This window comes from Sciurus vulgaris (genome assembly GCF_902686455.1).
Source record: "Sciurus vulgaris genome assembly, chromosome: 2".
Lineage (NCBI taxonomy): Eukaryota > Metazoa > Chordata > Mammalia > Rodentia > Sciuridae > Sciurus > Sciurus vulgaris.
In genome coordinates, this window is record NC_136462.1 from 64699354 (window position 1) to 64719765 (window position 20412).

A 20412-nucleotide genomic window follows, 5' to 3' on the forward strand; every position below is an offset into this window, starting at 1 on the left:
TATAAATATGTCAAAATATACTCTACTGTCATGTATATCCAAAAAATACAAATAAAATTTTAAAAAAGACTCAACAAGAACAATATATATGTCGTCTGTCAAATAAAATCCTCCACAAACACACAAAGAGAACTGTTTCTTTTAGAAAGTTCAGTAAAATTCAGTAAACAAGTTGAATTTTTCAACTCCTACTCTATCCAAGTTTACCATTATTAGTAATATTCATAACAATATTATTTATAATAAATTATTAAAATATTATTGGTAGACTGAAAGCTTTAACATTTCTTTTGATGCTGATTTAGACATAAACTAAATATTAAATCAGTGAACAAACAAAAATGATACACATATAAATGGGTTGCAAGAGATAAGGACAGAGAAAGCAGTTTATTATTCAAAACTTACAGGACAATTTAGAGTATTATAGTTTTAAAAAGCACCAAATAAAGAACAGAATTCCTGAAAGGTAAGAATAACAAAATATGATTTAGAATAATTGAATGTATTATAAATAATGCAATATTCATAATACATTTAGTTTCTCTTGATGAAATATGATTTAAAATAACTAAAATAATTCAAAGTGTCACATAAGATGGACATTTCTTCTTCCTTTCCTTACTCTACCAAGAATTTAAGGTGGATTTAGTTGATGGATGAGGTTATCAAGGACTAACAAAAAGCACAAAAATCTGAGATTTTTGCATAAAAAGATGAGGAATTAGAAAAGACTGCAAAGCAGTACATTTTTTCAGGTGTAAAAATGAGTTATATTTATGTATTACTTCAAATTTTATGGTCTACAGGGACTTCTCTTTTACAGGGGTCTGCTTTTTGTTTTGAACTTCTGGGTCTTTTGGTACACTTATTTTCTTACAATTTCAATGATCTCTTAGAATTGTGCATCTATTTCTTTTCATAATTGAAACCACCAGTTAATTAAATTTAACATAAATATATAATCTGAAATACCAGAACAAAGACCATGCAATAACTATACACGCAACAAACTGGAATTTTTTATTTGAGGTCTTGTTTTAAATGGAAACAACCATATCACGTGAAATCAATCCACTAATGGTGATAATATTTTAGTATGCATTCTGGAAGCTGCCTAATAATGTTTTCCATTTTGCAGGTAACATTTATCATATTTAATTTTTCATAAAAGAGTCCATTCCTTGGAGGTAATTAAGAACAACCATAGCAATCTATAATTCCCTCTTTTCTCACTTATCTTTCTGGTCTAACTAAATATTCAATAGAACATAAGAGAAAATGTATTATACTAAAATAACAAAGTTATTACAAGCCTACCACTTCAAAATGAAGTTAAATATATTTTGTAGAAAAATCTGACTTTATCAAACCTCCCATTTTCTCGACAGACTAAAAAATACTTTTCTCAATTTTGACAGAATTTTTTTCAATTCTGTCCTAGTGTATGACCCTTTTAATACCATGGTATTTGCAATCTGCAGCAAAAAGTGAATTTGAGACAACAAAGTATAATATAATCCTCTTGGTAGCAAATTTTTTCTTACTATAAAATAAAACAATGATGAATCTTTTGTTTCCCATGAATTATCTGGGGGGTTTTTTGGCGGGGAGAAGTGGTACTGGGGATTGAACTCAGGGGCACTCAATCTCTGAGCCCTATTTTATATTTTATTTAGAGACAGGGTCTCACAGAGTTGCTAGTGCCTCGCTTTTGCTGAGGCTGGCTTTGAACTCTCCATCCTCCTGCTTCAGTCTCCCAAGCTGCTGGGATTACAGGTATGTGCCACTGTGCCCAGCTCCCATGGATCATCTTCAACCTGATCAGGAGAATGCAAGCACCTTGAGGAGTAGAAGCCATTACTATGTCACAGGCTTTATACTAGGAACCCAAGAAAAAACAAAGAATAGAAAGTCACAAGCATCTGAAGAAAAAAATATAATTAGCAGAATCAAAATAATGTGCTTTTTCATGATTACTTAATCTATGCTACAATGAAAACTTGTCATATAATATACTCTTCACTTATTTTAAGTTCTAGTTAAATATGTTTTCTCTTTCTTTTTTGTTGTAACATTCTAAGTACTCCTTCAGTTCCCAAACAAGTCCACATATGCTTCAGGAGTGTCCGTTCAGTCCTTTACTCATGTGACAACTCATTTTAAAAATTATTATAATAAATATAGGTACAAAGAAAGGGCCCATGATTTAATTTTTTCCTTCCAGTGTGGTCACTTTTTATTAACTATAAAAGGTAATAACATAAAAAAACAGAAGCACAGGCAGAATGAATAGGTACCAAAAATTATTAATACGCTATACTCAAAATTCAGAAAATATGTTGTTTTCACGTACACATACATGAAATAAAATAATACCATAACAGAAGGGTGCTGTATCTGTGTTTAAAGAAGGGGTTGTTGGCAAACACCACAGCTCACTTCTGCTGAAATGTACACAACTGATATATGCAGCACAGAAAGCTGGCACCAAGGGCTTACAACCTTAATTTGCCTGCAAGAAGGAACGGAGATTTACCTTCAGAGCACGTTCTTGATTGTTTTCAGCAGTCAGATGTCTCATGTTGTTTGCTGAAGTCTGGTTCTGCTCTTTCAGATGATGAAGCTCCTGCTCTAGCCGTTTGCACTGCCACAGGGGAAGAATCCCATTAAGTAAAGGAGTTATAGCATTTTTTCACCAAGCCATATGAATTAATGTAAATAATACCACTGTATTCTTTAAAGACAAGGTTTTGTTTTGTTTTGTAACAAGAATGGTAAGTAAAGTCAGGCTGAATACAAACAAAATAACATTGTATATAGTATTCTGGTAATTCAATTGCAATTTTTAGGTAGTCCTTTTACTCTAAATAATATATACATCACAAAATATTTATTTTTTAAAAAATTAAGGTCAAACTATATTCAAAATTATTTTCTTCAGGAACCAATAGCTATGATTTTACATGTGTTGGTTACAAAAGTGTGCTTCTAAAATTCTCACTAGATTCTAAATAAATCACAATATTATATTCTATGATTGATTTTTATTAAGGTTTTAAAATAAAAATTATCCATAAAATATACATTAAGAGATATTTAAGAGTTTTTTATTGTCTTTTTTTTTTTTTTTTTTTTGGTACCAGGGGTTTAACTCAGGAGCACTTAACCACTCAGTCACATCCCTAGCCCTTTTATGTATTTTATATAGAGACAGGGTCTCCCTGAGTTGCTTAAGGACTTGATAACTTGCTTTGAACATGCTATCCTACTGCCTCAGCCTCCTGAGCCGCTCAGATTATAGGCATAATCCACCATGCCCAGTAATATTTCAGATTTTTAAAGAAATTTAAACCATTTTACATGAAAATCATAAAGGTTTAAACTGAAAGGTTGACAATCATATGTATAAAGAAACGCAGAAGATTAGTTAAAGGAATAAAGTACTAAGCCCAAGTTTTCTAAAACAGTTAAAAATCACTCGTTTTATTTTTTTTAAAATTAGGATAGTTAAGTACCAAGTACACATATTGATTCAAGATCTGGTCAAAGTTCTTTCCAGATTATTTGACAAAAGGCATTTCTTCTGCATCTGACCTCTACAATACTAAGCAGTCTGTACTGGTATTTCCTAAGTTTGTGCAATATATGAAGCTTTTAAAAGAAAATGTCTAGCCAGACTCCTGATAGTGACTTGAATTATATGACACATACAAAAATATAACAGTGACTATACACATCTCATACAAAATAAAATTATAAAACACAAACACATTTACAAATTAAATTAAAGTAACCATAAGATCAAGACAATTCAAATTAATACTAGTTTAATTTAAAAGGTAGTTTTTTTGAAGCTAAAATCTGCAAATAGTTTTGATGAAACTAAAAATCTATAAATATAGTACTGACTGATTCATAAGGTTTTACATCACCATGTCCACTTTCACCATTTGCTAAATGAAAACTTAATTCACTGATTACAATTTTAAAAAATTACAGTGAAATTTTGTGAAATTATCATTTAGCTTTTATTTAGATTTACAACATATAACATGATTTACATTCACTCTAACCTTTCTCTTTTCAGCCTATAGCACGTAGTGTTGGTCATGTAGTAAAGACAAAATTTTCATGAGGCATGAAAATGAATCAGGCACAGCAGTATCATAGTTCAGTAGATATCTTCTATGCCAGAATTATCCTCTATATTTTCAATGAATTTTAATAACAAATTATTAAGTATTATAATGCCATGAGAGCTCAAAGGCAGAATGGATAAATTTGATGTGGAAGAAGTATGTTTCATGGAGCAGATGACATATGAGTTGGGCATGTTTGGGACAAGTGATTTTCTAAGTTGAAGCTGGAGAAAGAAAGAATATAAAAGAAAAAGAAAGAAGGAAGAAACATCAGGGGTATATCTCAAAAAAGTAAGAGAGCATGGCAAGAGTTATCTGACCACCTATTTTTATTTCAAGTAAACGTGAAATCACTTCAAAAGAAAGGTTTGTCCCATCTACATGATGCAAAAATAAAAAACAATTCATTTATTTTGCTTAATAAATGTTGAACTGATATTCATTTGTTTATGGGGTTTAAATTTAACATTGATCTGAGACTCAAATTATGTGAACCAAGCAGTAGTTTTGAAGAGCATACAAAATATATATCTACAAATGCTCTTGTCAAGTACATGCTTGCGATTTATATTTAACTACATTAGGGTTTATTTAGATTTATTTAATCCTAAATGATTTATTCATTTACTTTTATATTCAGAAAGTCTAATACCCTCCCCACAAAAGCATACTCATGTATAATTTCTTCTGGTTTGCTTTTTTTCTATACTTTTAAATTTTGACTTACCTAATTTGAAGCAAAACATTTAACTCTTTATTCACTAGTTACTATTATATTGTGTTGTCATTTTATAGTTTTATGTAATATTTAGAAAGTAGACAATAGAAGAGAAATATTGCTTATCTTTACAAAATCTACCCTTCATATCTCAAGTTTTCTTAATATTCTCACCAGTGTGACCTTTCAAATGTCAAAAAATTTGTCATTTAACATATAAAGAAGGGGATAACAGAATGGAAACTGTTGTACCCATCATCAAATCTAACAAATGTAAACAAATCTGCTACATTCTTTCAGATTAAAAAAAACAAAACATGAGGGTTGACAATATAACTCAGTAGTACAGCACTTGCCTAATATTCATGAGGACCTCAGTTTGATCCACAGTATCAAAAAAGAGAGAGAACACAATGTAACAAATATCTCCCCTTGAATCATGCCCTTCTTGTTTCCCCTCAAGAAAAACCTATTCTTAAGTGCATTTTTATTCACCAATATTTATTAAGCAATTATTCCATGCCAGACAGTTATAGATTATGGGGGATACCGCATTCAACAGTGTTGATAAAAATTTCTACCCCCATGGAGCCCACCTTCTAGTTGGGAAAAACATAATAAACAAATAAATGAAACATATAGTATGATAAAGATGAAAATGTTATGGAGATAGCCAGATTAGAGAATAGGAAGTACCAAAAGAGTTGGTAAGGAAATGCTTCACAATTTAAAACAGTAAAGACATAATGAAGAAAAAGATAAGTGAATGAAGACCCTAAGATGATAATGCAGTAAATCTTACATATCTTTGGAAGGAGTGACTGAAACAGAAGGAATAATAAGTGCAAAGACTCCAAGGTAGAAGCTTGTCTGGCATCATTGAGTAGTAGCAGGGATAATCCTGTTGCAAGAAGAAGAACACTAGATGAGATATGAAGAGTTTGAGGTCCTTATAAAGAGTATGAGTTTCTAGAAGATTTCTCTTACATTAATATATGTTCACTCTTCCTGCTTTGTTAAGAACAGACTCTAAGACGTCCAACGCAAGAATCAGGAAGTCTAGCTGGCAGATTATTGAATAGTTCAGGAGAGAAATGAGGTGATAAGACTAGGTTGGTAACAAGTTAGTAAGAAGTAGACTAAATATCCTTTGAAAAGAATAGGTCTTTTAGTGGTGGTCATTCTTATCTTAAATGAAATGCTTAAAAGAAATGTTCTTGACCTTAAAAGAAATGCTTCTAACATATAATCAGCAACAGGCAATTTGATAGATATACTAATCACATCAGGAATGTTATTTTTTTCCTTCTGCTAAAAGGTCCTACTCTTCTGAAAAACTTCAAATGTGTTTAAATTTATTGGTTTTTTTAGAAATGTGTTGAGATGAATTATCCCAACTTACTAATGTATTACAATGTTTCCATACTGTGAAAAGCTCTGATTACCACATATATTGGTTACATTCATTTGTATATGTGTATCTATGCATATGGAAAAAAAAGATTCCTTAACTTGTTTTACAAATATTTTATTTCAGATTGCTGGTATGTTACTATATGACTGACATTTTTTTCTTCTTAGGCTATGTATACTTTTCAGTTTTGTTATCAAGGTTGAACTTGAAATAGTCTCTTCCCAGAAGAATTAGTAGATATCTCTTATCAAATCATCTGAGTTTTCACCTGGGGTTCAACTGATTTTTCTCAGAGATACAGTTTTTACAAGTTCTCTGTAGTGAGGTAGTCTCTACCTGAAAATGTTCTTACACTAATGGAAAGAAGTTATGATATATGTTATTTCTTCAGCACGTTGAAGATACTATTCAACTGCTGGCATCTATTGCTGCTAATGTGAAGTCACTATTGGTATAATAGCAATTCCTCTGAAGGTTTATCTGTCTTTTCTCAATGGATGCTTTAACAATTTTTGTGATCCTCCTGTCTCAGCCTCTTGAGTTGCTGGGATCATAGGCATGCAACACCATGCCTGGACATCTATTATTTTTAAAAATTTAATTTCTATAGCTTTTATTTGTAGATGTTTTCTTATATTCTTTTCCAATTCTGCCTATCATTTCTCATGATGCTTTCTATCTATTAAATGATTTCTGTTTAAATATACATTTTATACTCTTGCAATGTTTTTCTAAGACCTCAAATATTGATGACCTTATACTTTAAATTATAAGTAAGTAATTACACTGCACTGAACATTAACTATGGTTACATTAAATTATGCTTTGTGGTGGATTGTTTTCTTATGTGCTATGTAGATTTTTACTGTGTCCATCTTACCTGTATAAATTTTTTGGTATTAACTTGTATGTGGAAGACTTGCCAGGCTGGTTTTGTATTTGCTTCTGTTGGAAGAACAAAAGTTTACTTATTGTGGGCATGTTTATATGTTAATGTCTCAGTTTGTGGATTTTCCTCATGGCAGGCAATTCCAGGTCTATACAGTCCTGGTCAGAGACAAGCTGTCTTCTTACCTCTCTGAACTTTTCCAGACTCCCTTTCACTGACGAAGCAGTCTTTCTAGGTTTGACTATATGCAAGGAATTCCATTCAGTTCCTACCTCAAGTGGTCATATTGTAAGTCCTTTTATGGTCAATAAAATTCAAGTTCTAGTACCTGGGATGTATTCTGGTCTTATATTCCTAGTTAACAATTATGCTTATACCTAATTAGGTTTCTTCTTACTTTTTAACGTTCACAGTATTTCTATTTCTTTATTCTTTATGAAAAGAAGGGTATCTGTGTATTCTTGGCTCTTATGCCATTTTTTTTTTCATGTGAAAACTGACCAAACAGGTAAGAATAATATTAGTATAATAAAGCTGTTTTTGCACTGAGGTTTTTATCTATATTGCATTATTGGGCTTAGTTTCTATGGCCAATCAACATAAAAGAGACAGAAGATAAGGCCTCGGGGCCACCCAAAGTGATAAATGAGCCAAAGGGCTATACTTAATAGTGTTTAAAGATTTTCCCTAACTTAATGACTGAAAATAGTCAAGTCAAATGTTAAGGAAGATTTGTTTCTAAATCAAATTTATACATTGAACAATTTTCCTATGGGTTTCAACACTTTCCTTTTGAACTCCCTCAACTAAAAATGACAAATGTCTTTCCAGTGCATATTCTGCCCAATATCAACTTCTTAAAAGTTCTAATGCACAAATTAAGACATATGAATTCTTATATCTCTCATACCAAAATTTTTAAGTTCTCAAATTGAAATGGCATTACAATGTTCTTGACAACTGGGATTCTCACCATAGGAAGAAAAAAGATACAGATTTAAGATACATTAAGTAAAAACTCTTTAGTTCAGAGTTTAAAGTACAACATAGAGACACAAGTTTTTTCTTTAAAAAATGTGTACTATGTGTATTTTCTAGTTCAGACCATTTAAAAAGGATAGAAACAAGAGAAAACTCAGTAGCGATGAGGACACCTGGTACGTGGACTTAGGGTATCCACATACCAATTCCTGCTAAAAACAAAGGGTTCTATTGATATATAGCTGAATCCAGATCTTGGCCTAGAATGTGCATGCTGATTTAGAAATCTTCAGTCACAGCAGACAGCATCAAATTATCAAATTCAGAAAAGACTCAGGAGGCAATTGAAAAAGTTCTGCACTGGCTAAAGAGAAGACAATATGAGTATCAATTAAGACAGTAATTACACTGCACTGAACATTAACTATGGTTACATTATTGAGTTCATAATGAGAATAAAACATCTTAAACTCTCACTGCTATAAATAACTAATAAAGCACTTATGTATGCTTTCTTATACAAACTTTACCACTGTAATCAAAAAGAAGGGTATCTGTGCATTCTTGGTGGAGTACCAATATAGAGACCAATATAAATAACTCTCATAGAACCACTCTAGCTAACAAACAAAATGGAAATGTTGGGCTATAACAATTTTGATCATTAAGATATAAACAGGTCTAGGCACTTGATTGATTAACAATAAAGAAAAAAGCCAATCCATTATGTGCTTCCAGATGAAAGAAAAAAACCCCACCTATAACGTGCTAATAAAAATGAACCAAAACATGATCAAGTCTTTAGCCCAAATTGTCATATGCAAAGAAGAGAAAAGATACTACAGAATGACACTACAGAAACTCAGTAAAAAAACTGGGAAACTGAAGAAAACAGAAAACTTAAGGCGAATCCACTATAAATTAAGACCTTTAAAAGACAATTGCAATGTGTGATTTTTTTTTAGATATAGCTTTATAACAAAGAGGTAAAGTTATGATATTCATGAAACCACTGAAATTTGAAAATTAAGCAGTTTTGCGGTATTAAATTATTGTTATAATATGGGTGTGATGATACTGTGATTATATTTTAAACAAGAGTTTACTTTATAGATACACAATGAAAATTACAGAGAAAAAGGATTTATGTACGGGATTTCCTTTAAAATAATAAGGAAAATATTCTTATACTTTTATAAGAGAATACTCCTATTCTTAAACTTTTTAAAATTAATGTTAAAATGAAGAATAATTGTAACAGGATGAAAATACCACAGGGATTCATGATACTAACGTTCTAAGCACAGTGGTAAGAATAAAAAAAATTAAAATTTACCACTGCAAATTCTACAATGCAAGCAAACCAAACAACAAAAGTCATGATGACATTTTACAAAATGAATTTGTCTAGTATTTACTAGAAGATCTATAATTTCCTGTCATTGATCATTGAGAATTATGAAGAATTGTATCGAGCAGATAACACATCATTATGATTTGGTCTTACTTTATGTTTCTTTACCTTCTAAAAGATAAACATGCCTTTAGTTCTTAACCAAAAGTTCAAGATAGTTGCAAAGTTTTTAACAGCTGCTGTTTCTCCTTCTGTACAACCTGCTTTTGGTCATATATCATCTTGATCACATTATAATCAAACATCTTTCCACTTGGATGTGATACAACTCTTTCCTTTGCAGACAAAAATAATATCAGACTCTTCCAGTCAAAACAGATAGTAAACTTTGGTGTCAACGTGAATTATGTACTTTGAACTGCAGATGTTTGGAAGCACTTAGGATTGTATAAATGTGTTTTTATTCCTTTTATGATTAAAAGAATCATTTCAAATAACTTCATTTTGTATTTTAAAATAACAATTCCAATGCTTTTCCTAACATTAAAATAACTTAAAATAGTTTTTAAATTTGAAAAGATAACCCTGGCAAAATATCACCAAGTCGGATTAGATGAATATATACATAATGGCAAGAAGTTTAGGTGCAGGATCTCTGGTCTAATTCCTATGTCCTTGAGCCATTTTGAGTTGAGTTTTGTGCAGGGTGACCCTGCACCTAATAGAAGACAAAGTAGGTCCAAATCTTCATCATGTTGGCTTAGGATCATACTTCCTCAACAAGACTCCCAAAGCACAAGAAATCAAAGCACGAATCAATAAAAGGGATGGACTCAAACTAAAAAGCTTTTTCTCAGAAAAGGATACAACCAAGAATGTGAAGAGAGAGCCTACAGAGCAGGAGAAAATCTTTTCCACACACATTTCAGATAGAGCACTTATCTCCAAAATTTATAAAGAACTTACAAAACTTTACAACAAAAATACAAAGAACCCAAGCAATAAATGGGTCAAGGAACTGGACAGACACTTTACAGAAGAAGACATACAGGCTATTAATAAATACATGAAAAAGTGTTCAACATCTCTAGTAATTAGAGAAATGCAAATTGAAACAACTTTAAGATTTCATCTCACTCCAATTAGAATGGCTATTATCAAGAACACAAACAATAATAGATGTTGGCGTGGATGTGGGGAAAAAAGGCACATTTGTACATTGCTGGTGGAGTTGCAAGTTGGTGCAGCCACTCGGGAAAGCAGTGTGGACAATCCTCAGAAAACTTGGAATGGACCCACCTTTTAACCCAGTTAGCCCAATCCTCGATTTATACCAAAGGACTTAAAATCAGCATACTACCGTAACACAGTCACATCAATGTTTATAGCAGTTCAGTTCACAATAGCTAGATTGTGGAACCAACCTAGATTCCCTTCAACAGATGAATGGATAAAGAAACTGTGGTATATATACACAATGGAATATTATTCAGCCATAAAGAATAATAATAGTATGGCATTTGCACATAAATGGATGGAATTGAAGAATATCATGCTAAGTGAAATAAGCTAATCCCAAAAAACCAAAGGCCGAATGTGTTCCCTGATAAGTGGATAATAATGGGGGTGGGGAGTGAAAGAAGAATGGGGGACCTTTAGATTATGTGGAAGGAAATGGAGGGAGGGGGGTATGAAAAATGGTGGAATGAGACAGACATCATTACCCTATGTAAATGTATGATTACACGAATGGTATGAATCTATATCGTGTACAACCATATAAATGAAAAGATGTACCCCATTTGTGTACAATGAATCAAAATGCAGTCTCTATAAAAAATTTAAAAAATAATTTTTAAAAAGTTTAGAAATAACAAAAGATTAACTGAAGAAAAGCTATGTGAATCTCTTGATACCACATATGCAGATTTTATGTATGTATGTATGTACATATACATTACATATAACTGAACTAAATTATTCAATAAATATTCATTGAGCATCCAGTAGGCAATGTACCAGTTCTAATCAGGCAATATGCCAGGTAAGAATATGTTTCTATGTGCTTCTGCACATCTATCTGTCTATACTTAAGTATATGTACATACATATATATATTTATAATTAAACATATTGCAAACTATGTATAAACATTTCTAAAGTATCATATAAAATTAGATAACTAGGGATTTGATAATGATTTTTATATTTATATTTTAAGCTATTAAATTATTTAGGAAGTGTTAAAGAAACATCTTAAATTGTCAAGTAAAAGAATTAGTGAAGAGGAAAATCATTAAAGAAGATATCAAGATGTATAAAAGTATTTAGTATGCTGTGCTATTAAAATATTTTAATACTATTTAAATTTATTATGCTAGCTATATTTACAAAAATTATTTATTTGAAAAAATGTGATTTGCATCTATTTCCAAAATAAAACAAAATGCATTATGAATGATAGTCAATAAACTCCTAATGAGTATTATTAGTACTTGTCAGTCCCTGTTCCAAGCATTTTACTTGTATTTAATCAGTTAATTTTCCTATGGAATCTGAATTAGATATTATTATTCCATTCTGGATAATAAATGGAAACAAAGGGTAATAAGTAATTCTCAAAACTCATATATTAATATGCAGAATTAAAACTGAAGTCTTATAATTCAGTTCATCAAGAAAATTTGTAGTGTATACAGGTATGTGCAAAAGCAAAAGGAATGCCAATGGCTAGAAATGCAGTAAAAGTTAATGGTGGTATTTTAAAACTAGAAATTTGGGCAGTAATATATAATTTTTCAAGTAGCATATACATCTGTTTCAAGGAAATAAATACTCAAAATAGAGAATGAAAGGGACTACTTAGCACATAGAATTATAATGCCTTTTAACTCAGTTCACTCATACTCAAAAAGTTTATGCTAAATTAATGAAATCCACCTAAATAAATGTTCCTTACCTTTTAATTTTGTATTCTAAGGTTAGCAAATCAAAATGCCCTTTTTAGGAATATAAAACAACACAATAGCTATTCTTTTATTATTGTTGAAAGTGCTTTCTTTTAAACAAAGTTCTTATAAAAGCTAAATATATGTATATGTGTATACATGTATACACATTTGTACTTGCAAGCTAATATTGCAATATATATATATAACATGCATGATTATACACACATACTCATTGAAGAAAACTGACATCTTTCACATGCTGACATCAACTATACCTATTTCTTCTTTGTATAAACAATAGATATCAATGTGTTTATTTACTAATAATAGCCAACAAAGTACCTGAAACAGGATATATTAAACATGTACTTGTTGCTTTACTATATTGCCTGTTTATGAATGGCATTTCCTGAACATCCCTGTTAAACCTGAAAATCACCCTGAGTTCCCTATTTTTAACCTAAAATAAGACTGCATCCCATTCCTTCAGCATGCTTATTCCTCTACTCCCACCATCATATCTTTGGTTCAGCCCCTAAGTTTTTCATCACTGGTAAGGGTCACGTCTCCCAGTTTCAAGCCCTTCCAAATTCTCTTCTATTCTAGTAGTTCCCAGTGCTGGTTTTCAGGTTGCACTTCAGGGTAATAAAAATTTCAGACAACTATTTCAAAAAATGCAGCTCTTGTTTTTTTCACACTAACTCCCACTCACTCTAATGTGAACTACTTTACTAATTCCTACAGTGCTTACAGAATTGAAATTATAATGAATTATAAAACAATGAGATTCACTGTGACAATTTCACATGTGCACGTAATGTATTTTGGTTGTATCTACCCTCCATTTTCCTTTTATCTCTCCAGTCTTTAAAAGAAAGGAAATTCTGATATATGTGAAAATATGAATTAATATGAAGGACATTATGTTAAATCAAATAAGTCAGTCACAAAAAGGAAAATACAGTATGATTTCACTTATATGAGGTACCCAGATTAGTCAAATGCATACAAACATAAAGTAAGATTGTGGTTGTGAAGGACTGGGGAAGGAAGGAAGGAATGAAGAGTTACTGTTATGTGGCTACAGAGTTTTAGTTTGACAACATGAAAATGGCTTTGAAGACGGATACTGGTGATGACTGCATAACAATGTACATGTACTTAACACTATTGAACTATACACTTCAAATTAGTTAAGCTGGCAAATTTTGTTACAAATTTTAAAAACAATTTTTAAAATATGAAAAACTAAAGCCATGATAGAATACTAATGGCTATAAAGTAACAGTAACAGGTGCTGGGAAGAATGTAAAGAAATTGTACCTCTCACACATTGTTGCTGGAAACGTACAATGGTGTAGTACTTTAAGAAACAGTTTGGTAGCTTACTGAAATGTTAAATATAGAGATACTGTACCAGTCCAGCAATTCCACTGCCAGTGTAAACCCAAGAATAATGAAAACATGTTCCAACAAAAATGTATACATGCATGTTCTTAGGAACATTATTCATTATAGTCAACAAGTGAAAACTACTCAAATATCCATTAACTTATAAATGAATAAACAAAATGAGGTATGTTCATAAATTATTAACCAGTAATTGTAAAAGCACTAATACAGCTATCAAAGTATTAATATGAACCATCAAATGGATAAATTTTGAACATTTTATATGAAGCAAAAGAAGCCAGTCGCAAAAGACCACATATTGTAGGATTCCATTTATATAAAACCCAGAATAGGCAAATCTATGGAGATATATTAGTGGTTGTCTAAGGCTGTTGGAGGGGTATTTGAGAAGAATAAATGGGGAGAAACTGCCAAAGGGTATAGCGTTTCTTTATGGATTGATAAAAATTCTCTAAAATTGTAGTGGTAACTGTATAAGGTTGTGATTACACTAAAAACCATGGAATTATGTACATTGAAATATGTGAATGGCATGTGAATTATAATCAAGTTGTTAAAAATGTAAAAAAGATTAATTTGCCTACAAATGAGTGACTATAAATAGTGAAGCTATTTTTACTTACTACATTCTTCTAATGAGTTGTGTACACATAAGCAACAATCCTAATTTTTATAGTATTAGAATCTTAAAATCAGACAGCATAAACCTTCCAATTTCATTTTTTCAAGATTGTTTGAATATACCGTTTTTTATTTTCATAAAACATAAAATTGGGTTGTCAAGTTATTTTTTAAATTTCAAAAGTCTTATAACCTGGACAAAACATGAACTCTTTAAAAAACACAATTTATCAAAGTTTACAAGAAACAGAAAATATATAGGCTGGGTAACTAGTGTGTTTTAGGAAATCTGGCCATTTCATCTGAGGTACCAAATGCATTAACATGAAGTTTTTATTCATTATCTTTTCTTTTCCTACTTATATTGATCCCTGGAGTATTTTAAAGGGAAATGTTTTATTTTCAAATATTTATGGATATCCTAAATATCTTAATCTTATTAATTTCTCATTTAGTTCCTTTGGGATAGAAAATATTCTCCCTAATATTTCAGCACTTTCAAGTTTATTGTGAGCTACTATAAAGTCCAGAATACAGACTACCTTTTTGATTGTTCCATGTAAATAGGATAAGAAAGTATATTCAACAGCCGTTGGTTGTTTGATAAATTTTAATTAGGTCGAAGTGACTAAAAAGTTAAGCCTTAGTGGGGCACTAAGCTCACCTATAATCCTGGCTATGTGGGAAGCCAAGGAAGGAGTAGCACAAGTTGGAGACAAGTCTGAGCAATTAACCAAGGACCTGTCTTAAAAAATAAAAAGGGCAGGGATACAGCTCAGTAGTACAGCACTTGCCCAACAAGACCCCAAGTTCAGTCCCCAGTAAAACACACACACTCTCAAAAAAGAAAAAAAGAAGAGTTAAGTCTTTTTAAATAAATTTTGTCTAAATCTATCAATTGTAGAGAGAACAGTGTTGATCTCTCCAACTATGATTGTTCAATAGTATATTCTTCCTTTACTTCTGTCAGTTTCTATTTTGGAGAAATATATGTCATAAAATATATATTTTATATGTAGAACAAAATATTTTATATTATAAAATATAATTCTATACATATTATATTTTGATATATAGACATTATATATTATATAAATATAATAAAATCATATAAATATATATTAAATATATATTCAGGATTGCTAATGTGTTTTCAATGCAGTGCCCCTCTTTTTTAAAAAATAAAACATTACTTAAGTTAAATAATTAATGGAAATGAAGCTAAAAGAATGGTTGAACTGCAAACAAATCTTCATCACAAGAAATGTTATTTCGTTTAAATTGGCGCACATTATTATACATAATAGTGGGTTTCATTGTGGCATATTCATACATAACATACTTTGATATATTTCATTTCTGAGTTCCTCCCCTCACCCTCTCCTTCCTCCCCATGTCCCCTTGCTTTACCCTAGTGCTCTCTTTTCTATATTCATTAGATACTTTATTTTTTCCTTTTTTCTCTCTAGCTTCTACATATGAAAGAAAACATTTGATTCTTGACTTTCTGAGTCTAGCTTATTTCATTTAATATGATACTTCTTCATTTTCCTGCAAGTGCATCATTTGGTCATTCTTTATGGCTGAATAAAACTCGCTTGTGCATATATGCCTCATTTTCTTTATCTATTCAACTGTTTTTGGACACAGGTTAGTTCCATAACTTGTCTATTGTGAATTGTGCTGCTTATAAATTACATGGGTATGCACGTATCTCTACAGTGTGGTGACTTTAGTTTTTTAGGATAGATACTGAGGAGTGGGATAGCTGGATCATATGGTGGTTCCATTCCTTGTCTTTTGAGGACCCTCCATACTGATTTCCACAGTGGCTATATTAATTTATATTCTCACTAACATTGTATAAGAGTTCATTTCCCCCTGAATCTTTCCCAGCATTTATTGTTGTTTGTATTCTTGATGAAATCTCACTGTAGTTTTGATTTTCATTTCTCTAATGGCTAGAAATATTGAACATTTTTTCATGTAATTGTTGGTCATTTATATTTTGAGAAGGGTCTGTCTAGTTCATTTGCCCATTTATTGAATAGGTTATTTGTGGGTGTTTTTTTTTTTTTTGGTGTTGTTTTTAAAGTTCTTTATATATTTATCTTGGTAATGCTCCTTGCTTTTAAGTTGTATGATATCAATATAGTCATAGCACCTTTTGTGTGTGTGCAGTACTGAAGACTGAAACCAGGGGTATTTTACACTAAACTATACCCCCATACCCCCAACCTTTTAATTTTTCTTTTAACTTTTGAGGTAGGGTCTTCCTAAGTTGCCCAGACTAGCCTCAAACTTGTGGTCCTCCTCTCTCAGTCTACCAAGTAGCTGGGATTACAGTCTTGTGCCACTATCCAACTAGTTATAGCACCTTTCTAAAGTTCCTAGACTTACATATTTTATTTTTTTGTTCTTTTACTTTCAATTTATGTGTCTTATTGTTTCAAATGTTTTGTACAGACAGTATATAAGTGAGCCGTGACATTTTGCTATCTTTAATACATCACAGTTTCTAACTTTGAGTATTTAGTTCATTTTCATTAATGAAATAATTTATATGGTTAGGTTTAGGGCTAACATGTTGTTAATAACTGTCCCATCTTCTGTTGTACCTTTCTTCTGCTCTACTTTCTTTAGGGTTAACTAAATATACTTTTAGTATTCTATTTTAACTCAACTCTTACATTGAATACTGCCTTTTCAGTTATGACATTTTGTTTGTGTGTCTGTTCCAGAAATTAAATTATGCACCCTGAATGTATTATATATTTAAATTATAATTATACATCAAGTCTTAATTTTTTGCTGCTTCATTTAAAATGTAAAAATCAAAAACAAGAACACTCCAATAGTAAAATTCCACTTTACTTAGCTTTTGTTTTCATATATTTTATACCAATTTTACTTTAAACAATCTGTAGTATTTCTAAAAAATTTAGAGAATTTCTCACTTTCAGGGTTCTTTGTTCTTACAGATTAAAATTTCTATGTGGTGCCATTTTTCTTTAGTTTGAAGAACTCACTTTAGCATTGTATTATGTAGGGCACTGGAATTCAATTTGCTCAGCTTTCCTTTATCTGAAAATTTCTTTATTACATCTTCATTTTGTAAAGATATTCTCTCTCTCTCTCTCTCTCTCTCTCTCTCTCTCTCTCTCTCTCTCACACACACACACACACACACAAACTGTGAGTTGTTAGAAGCTTTTGTTCTTTCTACTCCTTTGTCTTCTCACTTCCATTATTTATAATGAGAAGTCAGTCACCATTTACAGAAATGTTCCCTGTATTTTATCTCTCCTAATCTTTTTGTTTGCTTTCAAGATTTTCTCTTTTATTTGGTTTTCATTAATTTGACTCTGGGGTGGGCGGGATTTCTTGCACTGATTTTTCCTGGTTTTGTTGAGGTTCTTGATCTGTAAGTTTGTATTAGCCAAATTTGAGCTTTCGGCCATTGTATTTTCCATTTATTCTGACCCCTTTCTCTTTCTTCTTCAACAACTCTATTTCCAAGGAGTCCAGTTGTTGGTCAAATTGATATTGTCCCATAAGTCACCGATGTGTTCTTTTTTCCCATTTACATTTTCTTTCTCTCTTTTGCAAATTTTGATAATTTTTACTGACTTGTCTTCAAGTTCACTAACTTTATTTTATAGCCTTACACACTGTTAGGCTTACTAGTAAATTTTCCACTTATGCATACTGCATTTGTGCTTTTGCAAGTTCTACTATGCCCCTTTCTAGAGTTTTAGTTTTCCTTACTGATTTCCCCATCAGTTCACTCATTATGATCATCTTTTCTTTAAATCCTTAGAGAAACTTAAAATGACTACCTTAAAAGCACATTTCTGAAAATTATCATTGTCAATATGATAATGTGGTAGTGAAGGTTTGCTTCTTTTAACTACATTTTCTCTAACTGTAGGTCATATTGCCGTTTCACATCTCTAATATTCAAGTATTTAAAGTATAAATTAGGCAGTTTGGAAAATATATCAGAAATTACCTAAATTATGTTGCTTTCACTTAAAGAGTATATACTTTTCTTTTGGCAGATGGTTACTGTTGGATTCTTTTGGGTCTGTCAGACTTAAATTTTATAATTTATTGGGTAGGTCTATTCCAGTTTTGAATTTAATTCTAGGGCCTGGCCTTACTCTAGAGATGCCCTGTTTGATATGGCAGCTATTATTCACATGTGGTTATTAAAATTGAACTGTATGTTAATTAAAATTAAATAAAATTTGAAAGCCAATTATTCTTTTCCACTAGCCACATTTCAAATACTCAAAAACAACATGTGGTTCTTGACTACCAAACTGAATGATAAGGAAAATATTTACCTTATTGTAGAAAGCTCTACTGCATAGCATTGCATTAGGCTGGGCCCTTACCATGTATAATTAATCAACGGAATGTTCATTGTGCTCAGTGAAGTGTGTCCACTCTGGTTAGACACCTTAATTCCAATTTCTCCATTTAACACTCAGCATTGAAGCAGTGCTTCTAAATCACATGCATGTTAATCTGTGTATGAAGAGCATAATCTGTGGTCAAGCACAGAAGGTGAATTACTATACAAATACCTGTTCTTCCATCTCCCCAAACATATACATACCATTTTGCTCACTGAGTACTACCTCTTGCAAATTCCAACTGCTTCAAATATTCAGACTTAAATTTTTTTCTGTAGTGTAGCCCAGCTCTGTCTGGGCTCTCCCTCCGACTCAGCTAGAGGATCTGTGGACATAATGCTGGAAGGGGGTGGTCACTGTGTATTCCTGAGCATTCTGCTTTTTTTCTTTCCCAAGTTTATAGTTATTACAGATATGACAATATTGGTACTAGTTATTCTGCCATATCAAGAAGTTGCTATTGTTTTTCAAAGGACCCAAAACAATTTTTCCCCACTAAGAAAAAAAGTTTTCTGTAGTTTAGGAACTGAAGGGTCATGATAAGTTTTCATCTGCTTAAAACTGTCTGAATACTCAATGAAAAAAATTTTTCCATTCCAGTTTCCTGTAATTTTCAATGTAGCTTTTCCTGATATCTGTAAAGTTGGTAATTTTACTAATAAATAAGTTAACAGGAAATGGAATCATACACACTGATTCCTATATATTTCCTTAGGAGTGAAATTATTCCCCAGGGTTTGCCACAATATGTAAACTGATAATAGTCACTTTTGAGTAAATTAGTAATGGACTTTACTTCACTAGAAACTACCAAACGGGGTTAGAAGGTAACAAAGTAAAAAGCTATGAAATCACCTCTTCTGGATTTTAATTATAACACATTTAGAAATAATATAAGGAACTAAATGAGATTTACTGGAATAAAATTTACTGGATCTGACATGTATACCCCATTTACTCCTTTAAATGCAACCAACACTTCTCTGTACACATAAGCCCCCTCAAACTAACTTATTACTTATATGTTCGACTTCTCCCTCTCTGATCTCTCCTCCCCAAGCATCCTAATTTTTTGACTGTATATTCTAACTGGTTCCTGTATTCTGGTGGTAAAAAAAAAAATGGAAAAGGTAGGATGGAACTTTGAGAGAGTATTCTAATTGGGTTGCAAAAAAAGAGGGAGAGGGGGAAACAAAAGTTACATAGTGCTGTAATTTTAATAGTATCTGATGTTCTGGGAATAGTTCTTCCCCCATCCCATAGTTTCTTAGGAGCTCAATCTGCTGGGATGGCCATCATGTCTAACAGGAAGAAAATGGCAATCCTAATACATAGTCTACTGTAGCTCACATTTCATGTATGACTTGTTAATTATATAAATAATCAAAATTATGGACTCATAACTATATTTCATACATTAAAGTTAAATTAGAAGTATGTATACAATTTACTCAGTCAGCATTTTCCTAGTTTTTAGTTTTCAGTATGGTTACTTAAAATTCCTTTGG

The 20412-nt window shown here is 31.4% G+C and overlaps 1 protein-coding gene across 15 annotated transcripts in view; it reads right to left on the reverse strand.

Moving 5' to 3' along the window:
* Positions 1–20412, reverse strand: part of MIPOL1 (mirror-image polydactyly 1) — a 326832-nt gene that overhangs the window by 160925 nt on the left and 145495 nt on the right. For all 15 annotated transcript variants that reach the window (XR_013760621.1, XM_079120134.1, XM_079120138.1 and 12 more), the window contains one exon: positions 2540–2647. Coding sequence is in view for 14 of the 15 variants with exons in the window: in XM_079120134.1 (XP_078976260.1) it covers positions 2540–2647 (108 nt within the window). In the remaining variant the exon portion in view is untranslated. The remainder of the gene's footprint in view (positions 1–2539; positions 2648–20412) is intronic.